Source organism: Panthera pardus, unplaced genomic scaffold, assembly GCF_024362965.1.
Source record: "Panthera pardus isolate Hobbes unplaced genomic scaffold, ASM2436296v1 HiC_scaffold_16, whole genome shotgun sequence".
Taxonomy (NCBI): Eukaryota; Metazoa; Chordata; class Mammalia; order Carnivora; family Felidae; genus Panthera; species Panthera pardus.
Window position 1 is genome coordinate 148,288,703 of NW_026526721.1, and position 22,413 is coordinate 148,311,115.

Genomic DNA, 22,413 nt, shown 5'->3' on the forward strand with positions numbered 1-22,413 from the left:
GGCATCTTTTAAAGGTGGTTTTCCATTCACATAGAGAAAAAGGGTCCATGGGTAGAAAAGGAGAAGAATCTAGAAGAATAAATAAAAGTAGTGTCCTCTTTGGAGGACTTTATGGTTTTGACATTGTAAATTTATGATTGTCTTTGTCCTCAGCTGCTGAAATTTTGCGTTCCGTTTTTTTTTTCTCTTGTAGTGTTTTCAGCAATTTTTTTTTTTTTACCTGATACCCACTTTTAATTTGTTCTTTCCTCTCCAGTGGATAAATTAGCGTTTCTAAAAGACCAAGACTGGAACGCCTTTTTGCAGCAAGTGTGCTCACAGATTGACTCCACTGAGAAGAGCACGGGGGCCTCGCGAGCCAAGCTGAACCTCCTTTGCTATTTGTGTGTCGTGACTGGACACCGGGAGGTGGCCACGCGCCTCCTCCATTCACCTCTGGTGGGTAGTTCAGTTGTGAAGCCTCCTTTCGTGGTCCTGGCAAGCCTTTTGCGCGTAGCTTTCGTATTTCTATTAAGATTAAAACATCAGTGCTAAAATAACTCATTTGATTTAGGTGCAGTGAAAAAAAAAAAAAAAGATTTATCAAGATTATAGGTTTGCCAGAATTTTGTCCAGTCGTTAGATCCGAAAGAAGTTGAGTAGACAGTGATCTTGAACTTTTTCTTTTGTTATACTCTGGCTTGCGTTTTCTTTTAACTTGTAATAATTGTAAGATATTTTTCATATCTGAAATCTTAAGACATTAGACCTTGTCATCAGCTGCCAGAATGAGCTGCCCATGTGGAACAAGGCCTGCTTTCCTGGGTTGACCTGGCAAACTCCCGAGATTTCTGATACCACTCTGATAGGAGACCCAGAGTCTCTAAGGCTTTTCTTTCTTTTTCCCCTGCAAATATTTTCTTGGACTGTCTTGGCCATCGGTAAAACCACAGGAATTTGGTAGAGCTTTTGAAGTCTACCTCAGAAAGGGGTTACAGTGGTCTGGGGCATTTTTCATAGTTAGGTGCTCATTGGGGAACTGGCTTGAAAAAATTTAAATTTGTTTGCTTCCAAGATAGTATTGAGGTTACTTGTTTGGTGCTTGGTGTGTGTTTGGGAGCAAGGCGGGTGTGGGGGCACGTTTATGGAATATAATTGGGTAGGAGAAACAAAGTAATGTTCTTAGTGTTTATTTTTATCTTGTGTGTTCAGTGCTTTTTTTGCATCTTCCTGAGTAATTGATTATCTCCTAATCCAGGATTCACATTTCAATTGTATACAGGTCTGATTTGTTAACTTAGCAGTCACTTTCTGTGTTATTTCATGAAGGAAATGTACATCTTGTTTTATTCTTTTATTCTAGTTCCATTTACTAATCCAGCATTTGCGAATAGCTCCAAACTGGGATATGTAAGTAACATTTATATTTAAGTAAATTATTCTTCATTATTGTAAGTCATTACAACATACATGTTTATCAAAAGCACATGGTCCTAAGTACTTTCGTACTGAAGTAATCATTACTGTGAATCCTTGGCAATTTCTATAGGCAGCCCAACTGTAAATTTAAAAAGATTTCGGAATAGGCCTTACACTCCAATCCTAGGATTCTATAAACTATACCTGGAAACTTTGTTACTGTTACTCTTTGGAGTATTCTTGATCAGATACTTTACTTTTGATCCCTGTTTTAGTTCTTGCTGCGGAGTTTTCCCTTTCCACTGCATCTTTCTCTGGGGTAATGCCTGACTCCCTTATGATATTATTTAAAATCTAATGGTGTTATGCTCTGTAAACCCCTGATAGAAGTGTATGATATACTTGTTTAGTATGCAGACAGCATACCATTAGGTAAAGTGTGGGAAGGCTCTGGTTTCCAGTTGCCAGGGAGACCTGGCCAGATGATTACTTTTTTCTGAGTCTCTACTTCGCGAAGAGTCTGTGTGGGGTGATGAAATCGCATGGGTTTCCGATTCACAGACCTGGGTGTGGATCACAGATCTGCCCCCTGGGCAATTGCCGTAAGTGCTGAGCCTCAGTTTCCTCAACTGTAAAATGGGAGTAGCATATCTACCTCATAGATTCTTGTTAACTGAATTTTGAGGGGTGCCTGGGTGGCTGAGTGGGTTAAGCATCTTGATTTCAGCTCAGGTCATGATCTCATGGATCATGGGATCATGCCCCCCGTCGGGCTACACACTGAGCGTGGAGCCTGTTTGGGATTCTGTCTCTCTCTGTCTCTGTCTCTCAAAATAAAGAAGCTTAAAAAAACGGAACGAGATAAATATATGAAATGCCTTGCATAGTGCCTGATTCTTCCTGGGTAGGTAGTAGATGTTGGAGTGTGGAGGCTGCAGTGGTTGTATTTGATGTTATCAAGCCTGTTTATCTTCCTGTTAGAGAAGCACATGAAGGTGAAAGGTTTTGTGCAACGTGGTAATGATGGTAAGATAGCAATTATCCTTTGCTGGCAAAATTTGTGGGAAACGAGGTATTCACAAAATGCTTTTTTGGATAATTTTTGTTATGCATCTTCTAGGGTCACTTTCCCAGGGTAAAACCTGGCATTGCAACTAGGATTTTTAGGCTTTTTTGAGTGTGTAAAACTTTGAGAAGATTTGCGGCGTGCTCACTGAAAAGCCAACAAAACCGAGCACTTTAGCTACAACTTACATTCTTGACTGGGGTGCCCCCTGCTGACTTGCGTGTGTTGGTGGGGGGAAACAAACCTTTTTTAATCTTTTCCAAGTACTGTTGTTTCCCCCTATTTTTTAGCTTGAAGCTTAATTGTAAAACAGCTTGTGTTTGAGGAAAATGATAAAAACTAAGGTGGACACATCCTCTGCTTGGAACCTTCGTTTATTGTCTTTGTCCATTCAGACGCCAGTTCCTTCAGTGAGGCCTTCTCTGACCCAGGTCGTATCACCTTAAGAGCATGTAGGGTGCTTAGCTGGGGGATTGACCATCACTGTTGAAACGGGTATGTTTATTCCTTGGCTTTTGTTAGCATATAGGAAAACAAAACAGAATAACACAGAATTTTGTTTCTCTTCCCCTTTTGACATAATATGTTTTAATGTCATTAAATATTTAAGATTTTTTTTTTTTTTTTCAAGGTATGCCTTTTCTTGTCTGCTATGAGTGCCTAATCATTTAATTTACCCTGTTCCCTATTTTTGGATGATATTATAACACTGCAAATAATATGCTGATGAATGTTTTTGTGCTTAACTGTTGGTGCACGTTTGTTTTCTCTTTTTCCCCTTACGGCAGATTCTTAGCAGGAATGAGTAGAAGGCAATAAATAGTTTTGTGACTTCTGATAAATTGCTAAAACACTCTTTGCAAAAACCGTATCAACATGCATTCCCACTTGGTGTGTATAAAAATGCTCTTCTGTTAGAACTTTTCAAAAGCGGAGGGGTGCCTGAGTGTCTCTGTTTAAGTGTCCGACTCTTGGTTTTGGCTCAGGTTGTGTACTTGTGGTTCATGAGTTCAGACCGTGCATCGGGCTCTGCACAGACAGTGTGGAGCCTGCTTGGGATTTTCTCTCTCTCTCTCTCTCTCTCTCTCTCCCTCACTCTCCCCCTGCTCTGCGTACTCTTACTCAAAATAAATAAACTTAAATAAAAAAAATTTAACTTTCAACAGTGGATAATTATGAAATTTTGTATCCTTTGCCAATAAACTTTACCAAGGTATATGATACACGCATAATAATACATAATATTGTAATTAAGAAACTAGATTAACTGTGGGAATATGCATAATGTACGTAATGTGAAATTTACCATTTTAGTGTATCTTTAGTGTGCAATTCAGTGGTATTAAGTACATTTACAACGTTGTGCGACTATCACCACTATTCCCAGAACTTTTTCATCATCCCAAACGGAAGCCATTACTCATCGAACAGTAACTCCCCTCTCCCCTCCTAGTTCTGGTAACCTCTCTAATACTCTTTATGAATTTGCCTGTTCTGTGTGTAATAGAAGTGGGATCTTCTATTGTGTCTTTGTTCCTGGCTTAATTCCCTTAGCTTAACGTTTTCGGAGTTCAACCATGTTGTAGCACGTGTCAGAATGCCATTCCTTTTTAATGTTGATTAGCATCCAATATATGTATATGCCACATTTTGTTTGTTTGCATCTGTTGATGGATATTTGGGTTGCTTCTACCTTGTACTATTGCAAATAATGCTGCTGTGAACACTGGGGTACAAATAATCTGTTAGAGTCCCTGCTTTCAGTTATTTTGGGTATATACCTAGGAATGGAATTATTGGATTATTTGGTAATTCTGTCTTTTCATTTATTGAGTAAATATCATATTGTTTTCCACAGCAGCTGTACTAATTTACATTCCCTCCAGCGGTGCACAAGGGTTCAGTTTTCTCCACGTCCTTTTATCATTTTTTTTTTTTTTAATAGTAGCTATCCTAATGAGTGTGAAGCTGTCATTATAGTTTTGATTTGCATTTTGTTAATGACTAGTAATGTTGGGCATCTTTTCATGTACTTATTGGCCATTTGTTTGTTTTCTTTGGAGAAAAGTCTGTTCATGTCCTTTGCCTATTTTCTTTTTCTTTTTTTTTTTTTTTTTTTTTTTTTAAGCTTATTCTGAGAGAAAGAGCACATCTGTGAGCGGGGGTAGGGGCAGAGAGAGAGAGAGAGGGAGGGAGGGAGGGAGGGAGGGAGGGAGAGGAGAGAGGATCATAGCACGGAGCCCAGTGCAGGCTCGAACTCACAAGCCATGAGATCATGACCTGAACCAAAATGCAGAGACGGATGCTTAACTGACTGAGCCACTCTGGTGCCCCTCCTTTGCCTATTTTCTAATTGGGTTGTTGTGTGTTGTTGATTAATAAGAGTTCTTTATATATTCTGGATATTAACCCCTTATCAGATTATATGACTTGCAAATTTTTTTCTACCATTCTGTGGTTGCCTTTTTTACTCTTGGTAGTGTCCTTTGATGCATAAAAGTTAAATTTTGATGAAATCCAGATTTCCCATTTTTTCTTTTGTTGCCTGTGCTCTTAATGTCATATGCAAGAAATCATTGCCAGATTCAGGGTCTTAAAGCTTTTTATTTCTTCTCAGAGTTTTATAGTTTTAGCTTTTATATTTAGGTTTTTGATCCATTTTGAGTTAATTTTTGTATATAGTGTTAGGTAAGGGTCTAACTTCATTCTTTTGCACGTGTATATCCAGTTTTCCTAGCACCATTTGTTGAAAGGGCTACTTTTCCCCCATTGAATGGTATGGGCATCCTTGTCGGTAATCCTTTGACGAAATATGTGAGGGTTTATTTCAGGGCTGTCTGTTCCATCCCATTAGTCTATATATCAGTCTTTATGCCAGGACCACCGTGTCTTGATTGCCACAGTTTTGTAGTAAATTGTGCGGTCAGGAAGCGTGAGACCTCTAACTTTGTTCTTCTTTTTCAAGATTATTTTGCCTGTTTGGGGTCCTTTGGGACCCTTTTGAATTTTAGGAAGGACTTTTCTAATTTTTGGCCTAAGTTTGGCACTTGAATAAAGTAAATTGTCATCATCAATTTTTTAAATACCGTTTCTTCGTTTGTGAATTCTTGGCCCTACTTTACCTTTTGGCTGATTGGATTTCATTTGTTTTCATTAGTCTTTTTTTTTTTTTTTTTTTAAGATGTCTCAGAGGCTCTGCTTCTGTAGTCGTTGCCTCCTCAGAACTTTCTGTCCAGTGTTAGGGCTCAGGAAGAGGGGGCTGAATGAGACCTTCTTGTGCCCCCAGGCCTTGCTCACCCCTATGCCGGCCTTCAGAGTTTTTTCGCTGTCTCCTGTCAGCACACCCCCTAAGACTCGGATGCCAGCCTTCTTCCTCTGCTTCCATGGGAGTAGTTTGATTTTGTTTTTCAGTGTCTGCATTTTTCTTTTGATCCCAGGCCTGCAAAACTTTACTGGAATGTGCCTACGTATTGCATTTTACTAATTTGCTTTGACAATTTTTTAAGTGCTTCAGCCTTTCTTTAGCTTCCCTATTTCTTTATGATTTCTTCGTCTGTGTTTCATCCTTTTTCTGCTCCTGAATCTCCTGTAGGATGGGTGTGGGATTTCCTGTCTCTTGACTCTTCATTTTCTTTTGCTTTTCTTGCTCCCTTTTGTTGAGATCGTTCACATACTGTAAAATTCACCTTTTCTGTTTGTTTTTATTTTTATTTATTTATTTTTTTTCTGTTTTTATTAAGAGTTTATTTTCTAGAGCAGTTTTAGGCTCGCAGCAACATTTAGAAGAAGGTACAGAGATCTATACTTCCTGCTTCCACACATGCGTAGCCTTCCCCATTATCAACACCCCCTTCTAGAGTGGTACATTTGCTACAACTACATTGTTAAACCTGCACTGGCATGTTACAATCACCCCAAATTCATAGTTTATACTTCCTTCTTGGTTTTATACCTCCCATGGATTTGGACAAATGCATGATGACATGTATTGTCATTATGGCATCATACAGAGTGTTTTCATTGCCCTAAAAATCTGTGTTCCACCTATTCATCCCTCTGACCGTCGCTCAACTTTTTACTTTGTCCATAGTCTTGTCTTTTCTCCAGAATCCCTACATGGAATCCTACGATGTTGGTACCCTACACTATGTGGACTTCAGATGGGCTTTTCTAAGATTTCTCCATCTCTTTTCATGGCTTGACAGCTCCTTTCTTTTTAGTGCCAGATAGCACATCGTCTGCATGTACCACAGTGTGTTTATTCACATACTAAGGACATCCTGGGTGCTTCCAGTTTTAGCGTAATATGTGAATAAAGCTGCTGTTAACACCGTGTGGACATAGGCTTTCAACCCCTGCGGCTAAGTACCAAAGTACCAAGGAGCAGGACTCCTGAACTGTGTGTTAAGAGTAGGTTTAGTTTTGTGAGAAACTCCCAAATTGTCTTCCTCTTCCAAAGTGGCTCTACCATTTCGTATTCCCACTGACGACAAATGAGAGTTCCTGTTGCTCCATAGCTTTGCTAACGTTTGGTCTTTGCCAGTGTTTTGGATTTTGGCCATTCTTCTTGGTGTGTAGTGGCATGTTGTTTTAATTGGCATTTCCCTGATGACCTATGATGTGGAGCATTTTCTCATAGGTTTATTTGCCATCTGTTTATCTTCTCTGTTGAGGTGTTGTTAAGATCTTTGGCTTGTTTCTTCATTGGGTTGTTTTCTTATTGTTGAATTTTTAATGTTTATTTTTGAGAGAGACAGAGTGTGAGTGTGGGAGGAGCAGAGACAGGGAGACACAGAATCCAAAGCAGGAGCTGTCAGCACAGAGCCCGACATGGGGCTCAGACTCGGGAACAGCAAGATCATGACCTAGGCCGAGGTCGGACGCTCCGCTGACTGAGCCACCCGGGCGCCCCTCTTATTGTTGAGTTTTAAAAGGTCTTTGTGCATTTTGAAAGACAGTCTTTTACCAAGTATGTCTTTTGCAAATAATTTCTTCCAGTCCTGGCTTATCTTCTCATTCTCTTGACGTTATCTTTTGCAGAATAGAAATTTTTATTAAACATTTTTTTAACGTTTATTTTTGAGAGAGAGAGAGACACAGTGTGAGTGGGGGAGGGGCAGAGAGAGTGAGTGAGTGAGTGAGGGGGCGGGGGGAAGACACAGAATCTGAAGCAGGCTCCAGGCTCCGAGCTGTCAGCACAGAGCTGGATGCAGGGCTCGACCCCACAAACTGTGAGATCATGACCTGAGCTGAAGTTGGATGCTTAACTGACTGAGCCACCCAGGTGCCCCTAGAAATTTTTATTTTAAATAAAGTCCAGCTTATTAATTATTTCTTTCATGGACTGTGCTTTTGATGGTTGTATCTAAAAGGTCATTGCCATACCTAAAGTTATGTAGGTTTTTTCCTGTGTTAGCTTATAGTAGTTTAAAATTTTTTTCTATTAAAGTTTTTTTTAATGTTTATTCTTGAGAGAAAGAGAGAGAGTGTGAGCCGGGGAGGGGCAGAGACAGGGAGATGCAGAATCCAAAGCAGGCTCTAGGCTCTGAGCGGTCAGCACCGAGCCCGACGCAGGACTCTCAAACCCACAGACTGCAAGATCATGACCTGAGCTGAAGTCGAATGCCCAACCGACTGAGCCACCCAGACACCCCACGTCTAGTAGTTTTATACTTTGGCATTTTACACTTAAGTTGATCTGTTTTGAATTTTTGTGAAGTGAATAAGATCTGTGTCTAGATTCTTTTTTTTTTTTTCATGTTGTGCAATTATGCTACCACCATTTGTTGAAAAGACCATCATTGCTCCATTGTACTGCCTTTGCTTCTTTGTCATAGATCCTTTGATTCTATTTATGTGAGTCTATTTCTTCTGTATTCTTTCATTGACCTTTTTGTTTATTCTTTTGTTAATACTACACTGTCTTGATTAACTGTAGCTTTATAGTGAATCTGGAAGTCAAGGGTTATCAGTCCTCCAACTTTGTTCTTCTAAAGTGTTGTGTGAGCTATTTTGGATCTTATGCCTCTCTGTATAAACCTTAGAATCAGTTTGTCAGTATCCACAAAATAACTTGCTGGGATTCTTTTTTATTTTTTATTGACATGAACATTTTATTACTAGTTGCACTTCCTTGAGTACATTCTCTTTTTGTTTTTTGTTTTTTCTGTTTCAGGAAGATAATTTAGTGATTCATCACTTAAATATAACACCCAGTCCTCATCCCAACAAGTGCCCTCCTTAATGCCCATCACCCATTTGGCCCATCTCCAACCCACCACCCTTCCAACAATCCTCAGTTCTCTGTATTTAAGAGTCTCTTATAGTTTGCCTCCCTCTCTCTTTTTATCTCTTTTTTCCTTCTCTTCCCCTGTGTTCATCTGTTTTGTTGTTAAATTTCACATATGAGCGAAAACCTAAGGTATTTACCATTCTCTGACTTATTTTGCTTAGCATAATATACTCTGGTTCCATCCAAGTTATTGTGAATGGCAAGATTTCATTGTTTTTGATGGCCGAGTAATATTCTGTTGTATGTATATACCATATCTTCTTTATCAGTTCATCACTTGATGGACACTTGGGCTCTTTCCATACTTTGGCCGTTGTTGATAACGCTGCTGTAAACATTGAGGTGAATGTGCCCCTTTGAATCAGCATTAAAAATTTTTTTTAATGTCTTATTTATTTTTGAGACAGAGATAGGGCATGAGTGGGGGAGAGGTAGAAGGAGAGGGGGACACGGAATCTGAAGCAGGCTTCAGGCTCTGAGCTGTCAGCACAGAGCCCGACACGGGGCTCGATCCCATGAACTGTGAGATCATGACCTGAGCCGAAGTTGGATGCTTAACCAGCTGAGCCACCCAGGTGCACCCGAATCAGCATTTTTGTATCCTTTGAATAAACACCTAGTAGTGCAATTGCTGGGTCATAGGGTAGCTGTATTTTTAATTTTTTGAGGAAGCTCCATACTGTTTTCCAGAGTTACTGCACCAGTTTGCATTCCCACAAGCAGTGCTAAAAGGTTCCCCTTTGCATCCTCACCAACATCTGTTGTTGTCTGAGTTGTTAACTTGAGCCATTCTGATAGGTGTGAGGCGGTGTCTCATTGTGGTTTTGATTTGTATTTCCTTGATGCTGAGTGATGTTGAGTATCTTTTCATGTGTCTGTTAGCCATCTGGATGTCTTCTTTGGAAAAGCGTTTGTGTCTTTTGCCCATTTCTATACTGGGTTATTTGTTTTTCTGGTGTTGAGTTCGGTAAGTTCTTTATAGATTTTGTATACTAACCCTTTGTCTGATACGTCATTTGCAAATATTTTCTCCCATTCTGTTGCCTTTTAGTTTTGTTGATTGTTTCCTTTGGTGTGCAGAAGCTTTTTACCTTGATAAAAAATTCATTTTTGCTTTTGTTTCCTTTGCCTCAGGAGACATGTCAAGTAAGAAGTTGCTGTGGCCAGGGTCAAGGAGGTGGTTGCCTGCTTTCTCCCCTGGGATTCTGATGGTTTCCTGTCTTACATTTAGGTCTTTCATCCATTTTGAATTTATTTTTGTGTATGGTGTAAGAAAGGGGTCCAGATTCATTCTTTGGCATGTCGTTGTCCATTCTCCCAGCACTATTTGCCAAAGACACTGTCTTTATTCCATTGGATACTCTTTCCTACTTTGTCGAAGATTAGTTGGCCATACATTTGTGGGTCCATCTGGGCTCTCTGTTCATAGATCTATGTGTGTCTGTTTTTGTGCCAGTACCATACTGTCTTGATAATTACAGCTTTGTAATACAGCTTGAAATCCAGAATTGTGATGCCTCCAGCTTTGATTTTCTTTTTCAACATTACTTTAGCTATTCGGGGTCTTTTCTGGTTCCATACAAATTTTAGAATTGTTCTAGTTGCGTGAAGAATGCTGGTGTTATTTCAGTAGGGATTACATTGAATGTATAGATTGCTTTGTGTAGTATTGACATTTTCACAGTATTTCTTCTGACAGTTCGTGAGCACAGAATGTTTTTCCATTTCTTTGTGTCCTCTTCAATTTCTTTCATAAGCTTTCTATAGTTTTCAGCTTACAGATGTTTTACATCTTTGGTAGATTTATTCCTAGGTAATCTAATGGTTTCGGTGCATTTGTAAATGGGAATGATTCTTTGATTTCTCTTTCTGCTGCTTCATTAATGGTCTATAGAAATGCAACCAATTTCTGTGTTCGTTTTATGTCCTGTGACTTTGCTGAATTCACATATCAGTTCTAGTAGGTTTTTTGATGGAGTCTTTTGGGTTTTCCATGAGGAATATCATGGCATCTGCAGAGAGTGAAACTTTGACTTCTTCCTTGCCAATTTAGATGCCTTTTATTTCATTTTGTTGTCTGATTGCTGAGGGTAGGGCTGCCAATACTGTGTAGAATAACAGTGGTAAGAGTGGACATCCCTGTCGTGTTCCTAACCTCAGTGGGGAAAGCTCTTAGTTTTTCCCCACTGAGGATATTAGTTGTGGGTCTTTTGTATATGGCCTTTATGATCTTGAGGTATGTTTCTTTTATTCCTACTTTCTTGAGGGTTTTTTATCAAAGGATGCTGTATTTTGTCATACACCTTTTCTGTATCTATTGAGAGGATCTCGTGGTTCTTATCCTTTCTTTCACTAATGTGTATCACATTGATTTGTGGACATTGAACCAGCCCTACAGCCCAGGAATAAATTCCACTTGATCATGGTGAATAAATCCCACTTGGTCGTTCTTTTAGGGTATTGTTGGATCCTTTTGGCTAGTAGCTTTTTGAGGAGTTTTGCATCTACGTTCATCAGGGATATAGGCCTGTAGTTCTTTTTATTGGGGTCTGTCTGGTTTTGGCATCAAGGTAATGCTGGCCTCATAGAATGAGTTTGGAGGTTTTCCTTCCTTAACTTGGTAGGACTTTGGAAGTATATCGAATCTCGAGATCATGTTGGGAAGAACTCACATCGGGATAATATTGAGTCTTTTGATACGTGAACATGTAATACCTTTCTATTCTTAGTTCTTGGATTTCATTAATCATAGTTTTGTACTTAATCATATAGATCTTGTACATATATTGTTAGATTCACAAGGATTTCATTTTTGGGTGTTGATGTAAATGGTATTGTGTTTTGTATTTCAAATACGTATTTTTTAACGTTTTTTATTTTATTTTTGAGAGACACAGAGACGGAGTGCGAGCTGGGGAGGGACAGAGGGAGAGGGAGACACAGAATCTGAAGCAGGCTGCAGGCTCTGAGCTATCAGCACAGAGCCCGATGCGGGGCTTGAACCCACGAACTGTGAGATCATGACTTGAGCTGAAGTCGGCCGCTTAACTGACTGAGCCACCCAGGCACCCTGTTTTTTATTTCAAACTCCACTTGTTAATTGCTAGTATATAGGGAAGTGATTGACTTCTAGATGTTAACCTTGTATCCTGCACCTTGTCATAATCCGTAGTTCCTATAGTTTTTTTTTTTGTTTGTTTGTTTTTTTGGCTTGGGAGTGGGATGGGGGGTCATCAGTTCTTTAAGATTTTCTATAGTCACATCTTATGTGAACAAAGAACTTTATTTCTTCCTTCTTAATCTGTCTACCTTTTATTTCTTGTCCTACTACATTAGCTAGAGCGTTTAGTATGACATTGAGGAATGGTGGTGAGAGGCAACAGCCTTGATTTTAGTGGGAAAATCTTGAGTTTCCCAGATTTAAGTAGGATGTTGACTCTAGGTTTTTTGTAGATAGTCTTTACCAAGTTGAAAAAATTCCCCCTCTATTTCTAGTTTACTGAAAGCTTTTTAACATAAACGGGTGTTATATCTTTGTCAAATGCTTTTTCTTCATCTCTTAGATTCTGTGTTTTTTTAGTTTGTAGATGTGATGACAATTGTTTTTTGAAAACCCGATGTTAAATGGTTTTTAGCATATTCACAAAGTTGTGTGACCACACCACTATCTAATTTCAGAATATTTTCATCACCCAGTGAAACCCCATGTCCATTGCCCCTTTTCCCTTGGTCCCTGCAAACCACTAATCTACTTTCTGTCTGTAGCTTTACTCATTCCAAATATTTTGTATAAGTGAAATGCACAAAATGTGATGTGTGTGTGTCTGTCCTCTTTCACTTAGCATATGGTTTGTCAGTACTTCATTTCTTTCAGTGTTAGAGAGAGAGAGGCAGAGGCAGTGAGAAGGAGACACAGAATCCAAAGCAAGCTCCAGGCTCTGAGCTGTCAGCACAGAGTCAGATGCGGGGCTTGAACCATGAACCATGAAATCATGACCTGAGGCAAAGTTGAGCGCTTAACTGACTGAGCCACCCAGGTGCCCCTGTACTTCAGTTTTTTTTTTTTTTTTTTCTTTTAACATTTATTCATTTATGAGAGAGAGAGAGAGCACGCATGCTGGAGCCAGGGAGGGGCAGAGAGAGAGGGAGACAGAATCCAAAGCCAGTTCTGGGCTCTGTGCTGTCAGCTCAGAGCCCAGATGTGGGGCTCCAAAGTCGGACGCTTAACTGACTGAGCCGCCTAAGCGCCCACTACATCAGTCTTTCTATGACTGGATAGTATTCCATTGTACAGATAATACAACACCTTGATTATCCATTCTTTTTTTTTTTTTTTTAATTTTTTTTAACGTTTTATTTATTTTTGAGACAGAGACAGAGCATGAAGGGGGGAGGGGCAGAGAGAGAGGGAGACACAGAATCGGAAGCAGGCTCCAGGCTCTGAGCCATCAGCCCAGAGCCCGACGCGGGGCTCGAACTCACGGACCGCGAGATCGTGACCTGAGCTGAAGTCGGGCGCCCAACCGACTGGGCCACCCAGGCGCCCCTTGATTATCCATTCTTGATGAACACTTAGGTTGTTTCCAAATTTGGCTGTTGAGAATGATGCTGCTGTGAACATTTTCACACAAGGTTTTATGTGGACATATTTTTTTCACGTCTCTTGGATGTATACCTAGTAGTGGAATTGTTGGGTCCTGTGGTAAGTCTTCAAGCTTTTGAAGAACTTCCAGACTCTTTCAGTGTTCTTCCTTGGTTTTATCTTTGAGTTTTCAAGTTTGATGTTTATCCCTGCTCATCTTATTCTGGAGAATCTCTATTGTATTTCAACACTCATACTACATTTTGGTTTTCACTTTCATGTTCTGGTTGACCCTTTTCTCTAACTGCTTGTATTTGGCCTATTTGTGTACTTTTGAATTTGAGGATAAATTGTAGGATTATAAAAATTCTGTTTTGGAACAGAATATAGGGTTAAGTATAATAACAAATATTCAGGGTTAAACATTAGGATTATACAAGTTAGATTCTTATCTCCTCGGCCTGTAGGTCGGGTCTTATTTTTCATCAAGGTCTTGCTTTTTAATGTTGCTCGTTCCTCAGATCCTTAGTGGTCTTCGGGACTGAGTTTGTTGTATGAGTAAACGGTTAAACTGATCGGGATAGAAGTTGGCGATACCAGTTTTCTCTGTGCTTCTCTAAGTCTGTTTCTCCAGCAACTTTTTTTTTTTCCAATTTTTATTTAAATTCTAACTAGTTAACATAGAGTGTAATACTGGTCTCAGGAGTAGAATTTGGCAGTTCCTCATTTATGTATAACGCTCCATGCCCATCATCAGTGCCCTCCTTGATACCCACCCTTGATTTAGCCCCCCCCCCCCCCCGCCAACCCGTCTCCCCCCATCAGCCCTCAGTTTGTTCTCTGTAGTCAAGAGTCTCTTCTGGTTTGCTTCCCTCTTTCTTTCTTTCCTTCCTGTATGTTCATCTGTTTTTTAAACTCCACGTATGAGTGAAATCATATGGTATTTGTCTTTGACCGACTTATTTCGCTTAGCGTGATACACTCTGACTTCATCCACATTGTTGCACATGGCAACATTTCATTCTTTTTGATGGCTGTGTAATCTTCCATTGTGCATATATACCACTTCTGTACCCAATCATCAGTTGTTAGACATTTGGGCTCTTTCCCTAGTTTGCATATTGTTGATAATGCTGCTATAGACGTTAGGGTGCGTGTGCCCCTTCGGATCTGTATTCTCGTATCCTTTGGGTAAATATCTAGTAGTGGAATTGGCAGCAGCTTCTTTAAAGGGAGAGCTGACACGTGAGTGGTGATGCCTGTTGACTGATGGACTTGTATGTTGGGAGCCCAGCTGGCTGGAGAGCAGGCAGGCAAGCCGTGGGCCTCTTGAGGAGTTGCGAGGATGGGTTTTTCTTGGGGACGGAGCTGGCTTTTCTGCATTAACCCCCTTTTCTGCTCTACTATCTGGTGTAGAGGACAGCGGTCTCTGGTCCCCATATCTACATCTGTTTCCACCTCAGGGTAGATTGCTTTACCGTAGGAATAATTTTCCATTTTTGTCCTGGAGACCAGGGCTGCAGGGTTTATTCTGTGTTACCAAGGAGGGAGATGGGAAGGCAGCAGGACCTGGTTGGCTCACTCGTTCATTGTGCAGGTGTGCAATCTGGTGACTGTCCGGTGGCTCGTCCTTGCCTTCTCTTTCAGTTGACTCAGTCTCTGGGGCTTCCTTGGGAAGATCTGTCTTTATCTGTGGTTCTTAGGGAGTTCTTCTATTCATCTTCTGTCAATATGATTTCATCTGTGCTCGTCACCTGGGATTTCCTTGTACGTTTTGGTCCACTTTCAGTCCTCCTTTCTGTTTACAGAAGATTTAATTATAAATTTTTAAAAACATTGTTTATTTTTGAGAGAGACAGAGGGAGGGAGGGAGAGGGAGACACAGAACATGAAGCAGGTTCCAGGCTCTGAGCTGTCAGCACAGAGCCTGATGCGGGGCCTGAACTCACGGACCGTGACATCATGACCGGAGCTGAAGTTGGATGCCCAAGTGACTGAGCCACCCAGGCACTGCTGGTTATCATTTAATTATAAATTTGGTTTTCATTTATCAGACCCTTGAGAGAACAGAAAGGTGCGTGTCAGTGTCCAGTCTGCTACATAAAGCAGCAAAATGTCTCCTTAGTTTCATTTTTATTTCTGTCGATGATGATTATGAATGATCGGTGTTTTCAATTTTCATTTGACACATCAGACATACAGAAGTGCTTCTGAGTTTACGAGTATTTAGGTTTTTTTGCTTTATATTTCTTGTTGCACTTTTATAACATAGTATGTTCTGTATAATTTCTGCCTTTGGGGATTCTGTGTATTTATCTTTGTGGTCTAATATAAAATCATTCTTAAAAATGTTATTAATGTGTAGTGGTAATAATAGCTAACCCACACAGCACATATTACATGTCAGACGACATGGTAATTTCTTGGCAAGGATTATCTCCTTTGATTCTCTGAGCACCTTGATTAGGTACATATTGTAGTCAGTCCATCAAAGTAACCAGGGACATGAAGGATGAGTCAGTAACCCAAGGAACTGTCCTCCCTTCTTCCTCATGGTGGGGTCAAGGCTAGGCCCAGCACATTTCATTTCAGGGTGATAAACACCACCCTATACTGCTTCTCATTGTATAAGTGTGGTCACTGTTGGTAGATTGTATAAGTTTGGTATATACATTTGTTACTTTGACCTTCATAGTTTTATTATGGATGCTTGTATGTATGTATGTATTCATGTGGCCTTCTTGCTGTGCTTGGAAGAGAAGCAGGTTGAATTTCCCCCACTATTCTTGGGTTAACTTTTAATTCTTTGTTACATGGTGTATAACGATGCCCTTTGTAGGTTGTACTGCTTTTTCTTACAAGGGATCTTTTTTTTTTTTTTTTTTTTTTACAAGGGATGATGTTAGCCGTAATTTTTTTTCTTTTTGAGATTTATGTTGGAAACCCTGTTTCACTTTTGTTTACCATGTACAGTCCTATATTTATCCACTCCTTTTCCACTAACGTCTTTAGTTACCTTTGTTGATGTCACTGTCCTGTTCATTCAGCAAACGTTTATTGGGGCCTACTTGATGCGAGGTGTACTGTCTTGGGGCTTGTGGGGTTGGGCAAGACAAAGTCTTGCATTTGTGGACCTTCTAGGCTGGTAGGGGACACAGATAATAAGTAAACCCAAGAACTAGAGCATTTTGGATCTGCTCTAATGTGGTAACAACTAGCTGTATGTGGTTATTAAAGTTTACATTTAAAAGTAATTTAAAATTTTTTTTACTTGTACCAGCCATATTTTAAGTGCTCACTAGTCACATGTATGTGATGGATACTGTATTGAACAGTGTGGATAGGGAACGTGCCTGTCACTGCAGAAAGGTTATTGGTCAGTGCGGATGCTGTCCTGAGGATGGGGACACTTGTGAGGTACAGGGTATTGGGACTCCAGGGGTGCCTGAAATGGTGATATTTAAACAAGGGGCTGATTATGTGAAGAAGCCAGCTTTTTGAGGGCATCATATGTAGATATAGCTGTATGTAAGTATTTGGTATAGACTAAGGAATGTTTTGTTACTTTAAATAGTTGATAGTTTAAAACTATAAGGGTTTTAAGATAGTCTGTTTTTTTCTTTTTCTGATAGAGTGGTTTCTGGTGAGATTGGTGCAAACATTTACTTAGCACATTGTAATACATTTTTCTTTCACTTGAATAAATCTTGTAGGCATTATTTAATTTTGTAGAATGAAAAAACAATTTAGTGTTTCATAATTTGGGCTTGTCTTTGAATTAAGATAAAGTAAGTTTTTGCTCTGCGTCCTCTAATTCATTAGTCAGTTTCTGATAATAAGCATTTGTGTTTTCATTGTAAAAAAAAAAAATTCAGAAGTTAATCCATCTCTCCTTGAAATTTTACACGTTTGGAAATTCAAGCATAATTGACTTGGCCTTGGTCACAAAATGGGTCGGTGGCAGATCACTGACTAGATGCTTTTCCTTGTAACTTCTGGTCCAATGTCCTACCAATTTTTTTTTTTCCTTCCAAATTGATCACTTTTAAAGTATAATTTAAGACAATCTCCTCAACACATGGTGTTGGGAAAACCGGATAGCTACATGGAAAGGAATGAAACTGGACCACTTTCTTACACCATACACAAAAATAAATTCAAAATGGGTGAATGGTCTAAATGTGAGAACCGAAACCATCAAAATCCTAGAAGAGCGCACAGGCAGTGATGTCTCTGACGTCGGGGAAAGCATCATTTTTCTAGATCTGTCTCCTGAGGCAAGGGAAACAGAAGCAAAAATAAACTGTTGGGACTATATCAAAATAAAAGGCAACCTGTGGAATGGATAGAAGGTATTTGCAAATGACATATCAGTATCAGTATCCAAAATATATAAAGAACTTCTACAACTCAACACCCAGAAAACAAATAATCCAATTATTTGTGGGCAGAAGACATGAACAGACATTGCTCCAGAGAAGACATCCACATGGCCAACAGACCTATGAAAAGATGCTCAACATCACTCATCATCAGGGAAATGCAAATCAAAACTATGAGATATCAACTCACACCGATCAGAATGGCTTAAAATAAAAAACACAAGAAACAACAGGTATTGACGAGGATGTGGAGAAAAAGGAACCGCTGTACACCATTGGGAATGCAAACTGGTGCAGCCACTGTGGAAAACAGTATGGAGGTTCCTCAAAAATTAAAAATAGGACTACCCCACGATCCAGTAATCACACTAGTGGGTATTTATGCAAAGAATAACACTAATTCAGAGGGATACGCGCACCCCTGTGTTCATAGCAGCATTATTTGCAATAGCTGAATTATGGAGGCAGCCCAAGTGTCCATACATAGGTGAATGGGTAAAAAAGATGTGGTATATGTTCACAATGGCATATTACTCAGCCATATAAAAAGAACGAAATCTTGCCATTTGCAACAGCATGGATGGAGCTAGAGTATAATGCTAGGGAAATAAGCCAGAGAGAGGTAAATATCATATGATTTCACTTATATGTAGAATTTTAAGAAACAAATGAGCAAAGAAAAAAGACACACCAAGAAACAGATTCTTAAACTGTAGAGAACAAATTGATGGTTAGTTGAGTGGGGAGTTGGGTGGGGAGATGGGTGAAATAGTGGATGGGGATTAAGGAGTGCACTTGTCATGATGGGCACTGGGTGATTTATGGAATTGTTGAGTCACTGTTGTGTGCCTGAAACTTCCATAACGTTGACTAAGGAATTAAAATTTAAAAAACAGTATACTCTTTTTATTTAGAGGCAGAATACTAATCATACAAATAACCTAGGACTTTTTCAGTTTGTATATGGTTAAGAGATGTGAATGGCTAATTCAAGAAGTGTTGAAATCTGTTAGAATTATGTCTGTATGTTAGAGTTCTGACAACATGAACACTTTCCTATGGTTCTTCTCTCAGTGTGATTTGTTTCCCTCCTGGGTCCTGTGTAGCTTAAGAACCAGAAAAGCAGAGGTTCTCTGGCTGACATGAACACTGATTAGCCCAGAGAATGTGCAAAAGCATCAATAATATGGTTCTCAAAAAAAAAAAAAAAAAAAAAAAAGAAAAAAGGAAAAAGAATACGGTTCTTATCAACTCACACATTCAACCATTTTTTTCGAATTAAAAAAAAATCTTATGACTAATTTTCTCCATGAAATAAAATTTCCCACCTGAAAATGATATTTAATAATTTATCACCTTATTTTCTGTTGGATAACGAAACAGAAACTTCACTAAAACTAGTAGTTTTTGGAACAATATTTATAAGATCCATGATTATAAAAATTACTGTAAAAGTGGATATATAAATGTTTAACTGTTCTGATATTTTATCTCTTATGTCTACAATCATTGGCCTAACAAGTAGAACATAACCTTCAGCCAAATACTGCTCTACTCAGAAATAAAATGGTTAATTACATTTTCCTTCTCCTCTCTGGTTAAGGGCTTTCAAAATTTTTATTTTGCATTTTCTATTAAAGTACAACTTGTTCAGCTTTAGTCACATCACGACCGGTTCTGCAGAGGGCGTTGCTGTTCATGTCTCCTGTATGTGAGCGTGCGTTTCTTGGGGCCATATTCATGGCGGAGTACATGCCTACCCCAGCACATCCCATTTTTATTTTATGTTAGTGCTCATAATTGTGTGATGTTACTTGGTTTCCTAGTTCTCCTCAGACCTTATTTTTCTCCATTTACAGACGGGCCAAGGTTGCTCGGGTGATTGGTTTACTGGCCTCACACACAACTGAGCTCCAGGAAAATACACCTGTTACTGAGGTAATTCTCTTTTATTACTGAAATGTTATGAATGGCAAAAAAAAAAAAAAAAAAAGATCATTTCTGATTTTGTGATTTAGAACATGCAACTTTCGTTGACCTTCACGTAAGTTTTTCTTTGTGGGGTTGTGGCATTCGTAAAATAGGCTCAGTAGGCTCTTAGGCTTAAACACAGCCACACATTTGCAACTTGTTCTGTTATTACAGGTGATATGGCAGAGTTAAAATGCCTATAGGCTCTCTTCATTATTATTTCAGTAATTTTTGGATAAGGTTTATTTCATTGCTAGTTTCCTTGTAGTCTCTCTAACATCTTATTATACCTAATTTATTTCCTAGTGCAGCACAGCTCGTAATTCAGATTAAACTCCTTTTTACCCTGAAGTTAGTATTTTCATCCTCATCAGTTGTCAGTTGTTTCTGACTGTGATTCCAGTATTTAATGGACGCACATGCTTGGAAGATATTTTGAAGTGTATACCATTTCTTTCAAGTACTGATACTGGGAAGCATCTCTTAGTTAATCAGTAAATTCAAGTCCCACTAAGCGAAATCTGTTGCACTGCCTTTCTGAGTGTCCGTTTCCCCTTGGATTGGGGAGTGTCAAGAGTTGAAATAGGTGAAAAGAACCAAGGCTTTTAGGGGCAAGGTTAAGAACTCCTGAAGGAAAGAGAAAGTGTGAAGGAGAGGGGATTTTGTAGAGCCAGAGCCTGGTGGTGTGGTATTTGAGACTTTAAGAGGAATTGTTTAGCCAAGTATTGTCCAATAGAACTTCCTGTAGCGATGAAAAGTGTTCTGTACCTGTGCTGTCTGGTACCTCAGCCAGTTGCTGGGATGGCATCCCACTTAGCCCTCTTCTGAGTAGATACGAATGGACGGTTCATTTAAGGTCACTGGATTTCCTTTGCTTCAATTCCATCCCCATTTTCTGCAAATTGTGAGATCTCTGAGCTACTAAAGGAAATGGTACTAAGTCTAACCTTTTTTCTTATTTTCTGGGACCAGTGTGACCCCTGATGGTACCCACCTTGGTTACCAGAGAGGAATAAACTAGACTTTTAATCTAAAATACCAAGCAGCTAGGGCAATATCACTCATCACAGAGGCTTAGTAGCTCAAATCTTAAGGAGGGTGGCTTCTCATGACTCAGAACAAGGGTTTCCAATGAAATAGAGTGGCTGTAGGAGTTGAAAGAGAAGTTAAAGGAAAATTCTAAGACCTATTCGTGACATTCTAGAAGACTGGGCAATCAAAATTGGCAGTCTGTGCTCAGGAGCAGCGTGCCATGAAGAGTGAGCCCGGAAGATATAAAATCTGACTGTCATATAGGTGCTGTAATAAGTAGGATGAGTATCTTAGAAGTGGAGTGAGTGGATTTGAAGATCAGGGAGGCGCCTGGGTGGCTCAGTCAAGGAGGTGTCCAACTCTTGGTTTTGGCTCACGTCATGATCTTACGGTTCGTGAGTTCGAGCCCTGCGTCAGGCTCCTCGCTGACAGTGCAGAGCCTGTTTAGGATTCTCTTGCTCTCCCTTTCTCTCTGCCCCTCCTCCACTTGCTCTGTTTCTCTCTCAAAAATAAACAAACTCTGAAGATCAGCTGGAAGAATTCTCTTAGGATTCAGAAGAAAAAAAGAAAGGTTAAAAATTATGAACTTAAAGCATGAAAGATAGTTCTGGAAGATCTGGTCTGTCCAGTATGGCAGGCACTAGCCTTTGAAAAGCAGGTGGTCGGGGCACCTGGGTGGCTCAGTCGGTTGAGCGTCCGACTTCAGCTCAGGTCATGATCTCGCGGTCCGTGAGTTCGAGCCCCGAGTCGGGCTCTGGGCTGATGGCTCGGAGCCTGGAGCCTGCTTCCGATTCTGTGTCTCCCTCTCTCTCTGCCCCTCCCCCGTTCATGCTCTGTCTCTCTCTGTCTCAAAAATAAATAAACATTAAAAAATTAAAAAAAAAAAAAAAAAAAAAAGAAAAGCAGGTGGTCTGGGGGCACCTGGGTGGCTCAGTCGGTTCAAACTGGTGTCTGACTTCAGCTTAGGTCATGATCTCACGGTTTGTGGGTTCGAGCCCCATATCAGGCTCTGCGCGGACATCTCAGAGCCTGGAGCCTGCTTCAGATTCTGTGTCTCCCTTTCTCTCTGCCTCTCCTCTCACTGTTGACACACACACAGACAGACACTCTTTCTCTCTCTCTCAAAAATAAATATTAAAAAAAAAAAAAAGTAATCTGAATTGAGATGAACTTCAAGTAGAGAACACATACCAGATGTTGAAGACTCCATATGAAAAAGAAAAAAGCATCTTACCTGTACATTTTTTATAGACTACATTTTCAAATGACTGAATATTATTTGGATAAAAATATTATTTGGTTATTTTTGATAATGTATTTTTATGCAGATAATATTTTTGGATACATTTGGATGGATAAATTATTATAGTTAATTTCACTTTTTTCTTTTTTGATATGGCTCCTAGAAAATTTTAAATCACCTTTGTGGCTTGAATTGTATTCCTGTTGGACAGCACTTGTCAAAGATAAACATAATGGGATTACCAGAAGAAGAGATCAAAGCAAACATTCATGAAAGAAATAATAGAAGAAAATTTCACCCTGAGCTGAAAAAAGACTCAATCTTTAGATGAAAGGTTTCACCAAATGTCAGGCAAGATACTGAAAAAAGACCCATAATTAGGCCTATCCTGGTGAAATTTGTAATTATGAAGAGTAAAAGAAAACCAAAACTCAGGTTGTAAACAAA

General features: G+C 39.6%; 1 protein-coding gene across 6 annotated transcripts in view; it reads left to right on the forward strand.

The window, feature by feature from the left end:
• Positions 1-22,413, forward strand: part of ULK4 (unc-51 like kinase 4) — a 569,816-nt gene that overhangs the window by 37,198 nt on the left and 510,205 nt on the right. For all 6 annotated transcript variants that reach the window (XM_053903940.1, XM_053903943.1, XM_053903944.1 and 3 more), the window contains 3 exons: positions 257-438; positions 1,343-1,389; positions 19,580-19,658. In XM_053903940.1, coding sequence (XP_053759915.1) covers positions 257-438; positions 1,343-1,389; positions 19,580-19,658 — 308 coding nt within the window. The remainder of the gene's footprint in view (positions 1-256; positions 439-1,342; positions 1,390-19,579; positions 19,659-22,413) is intronic.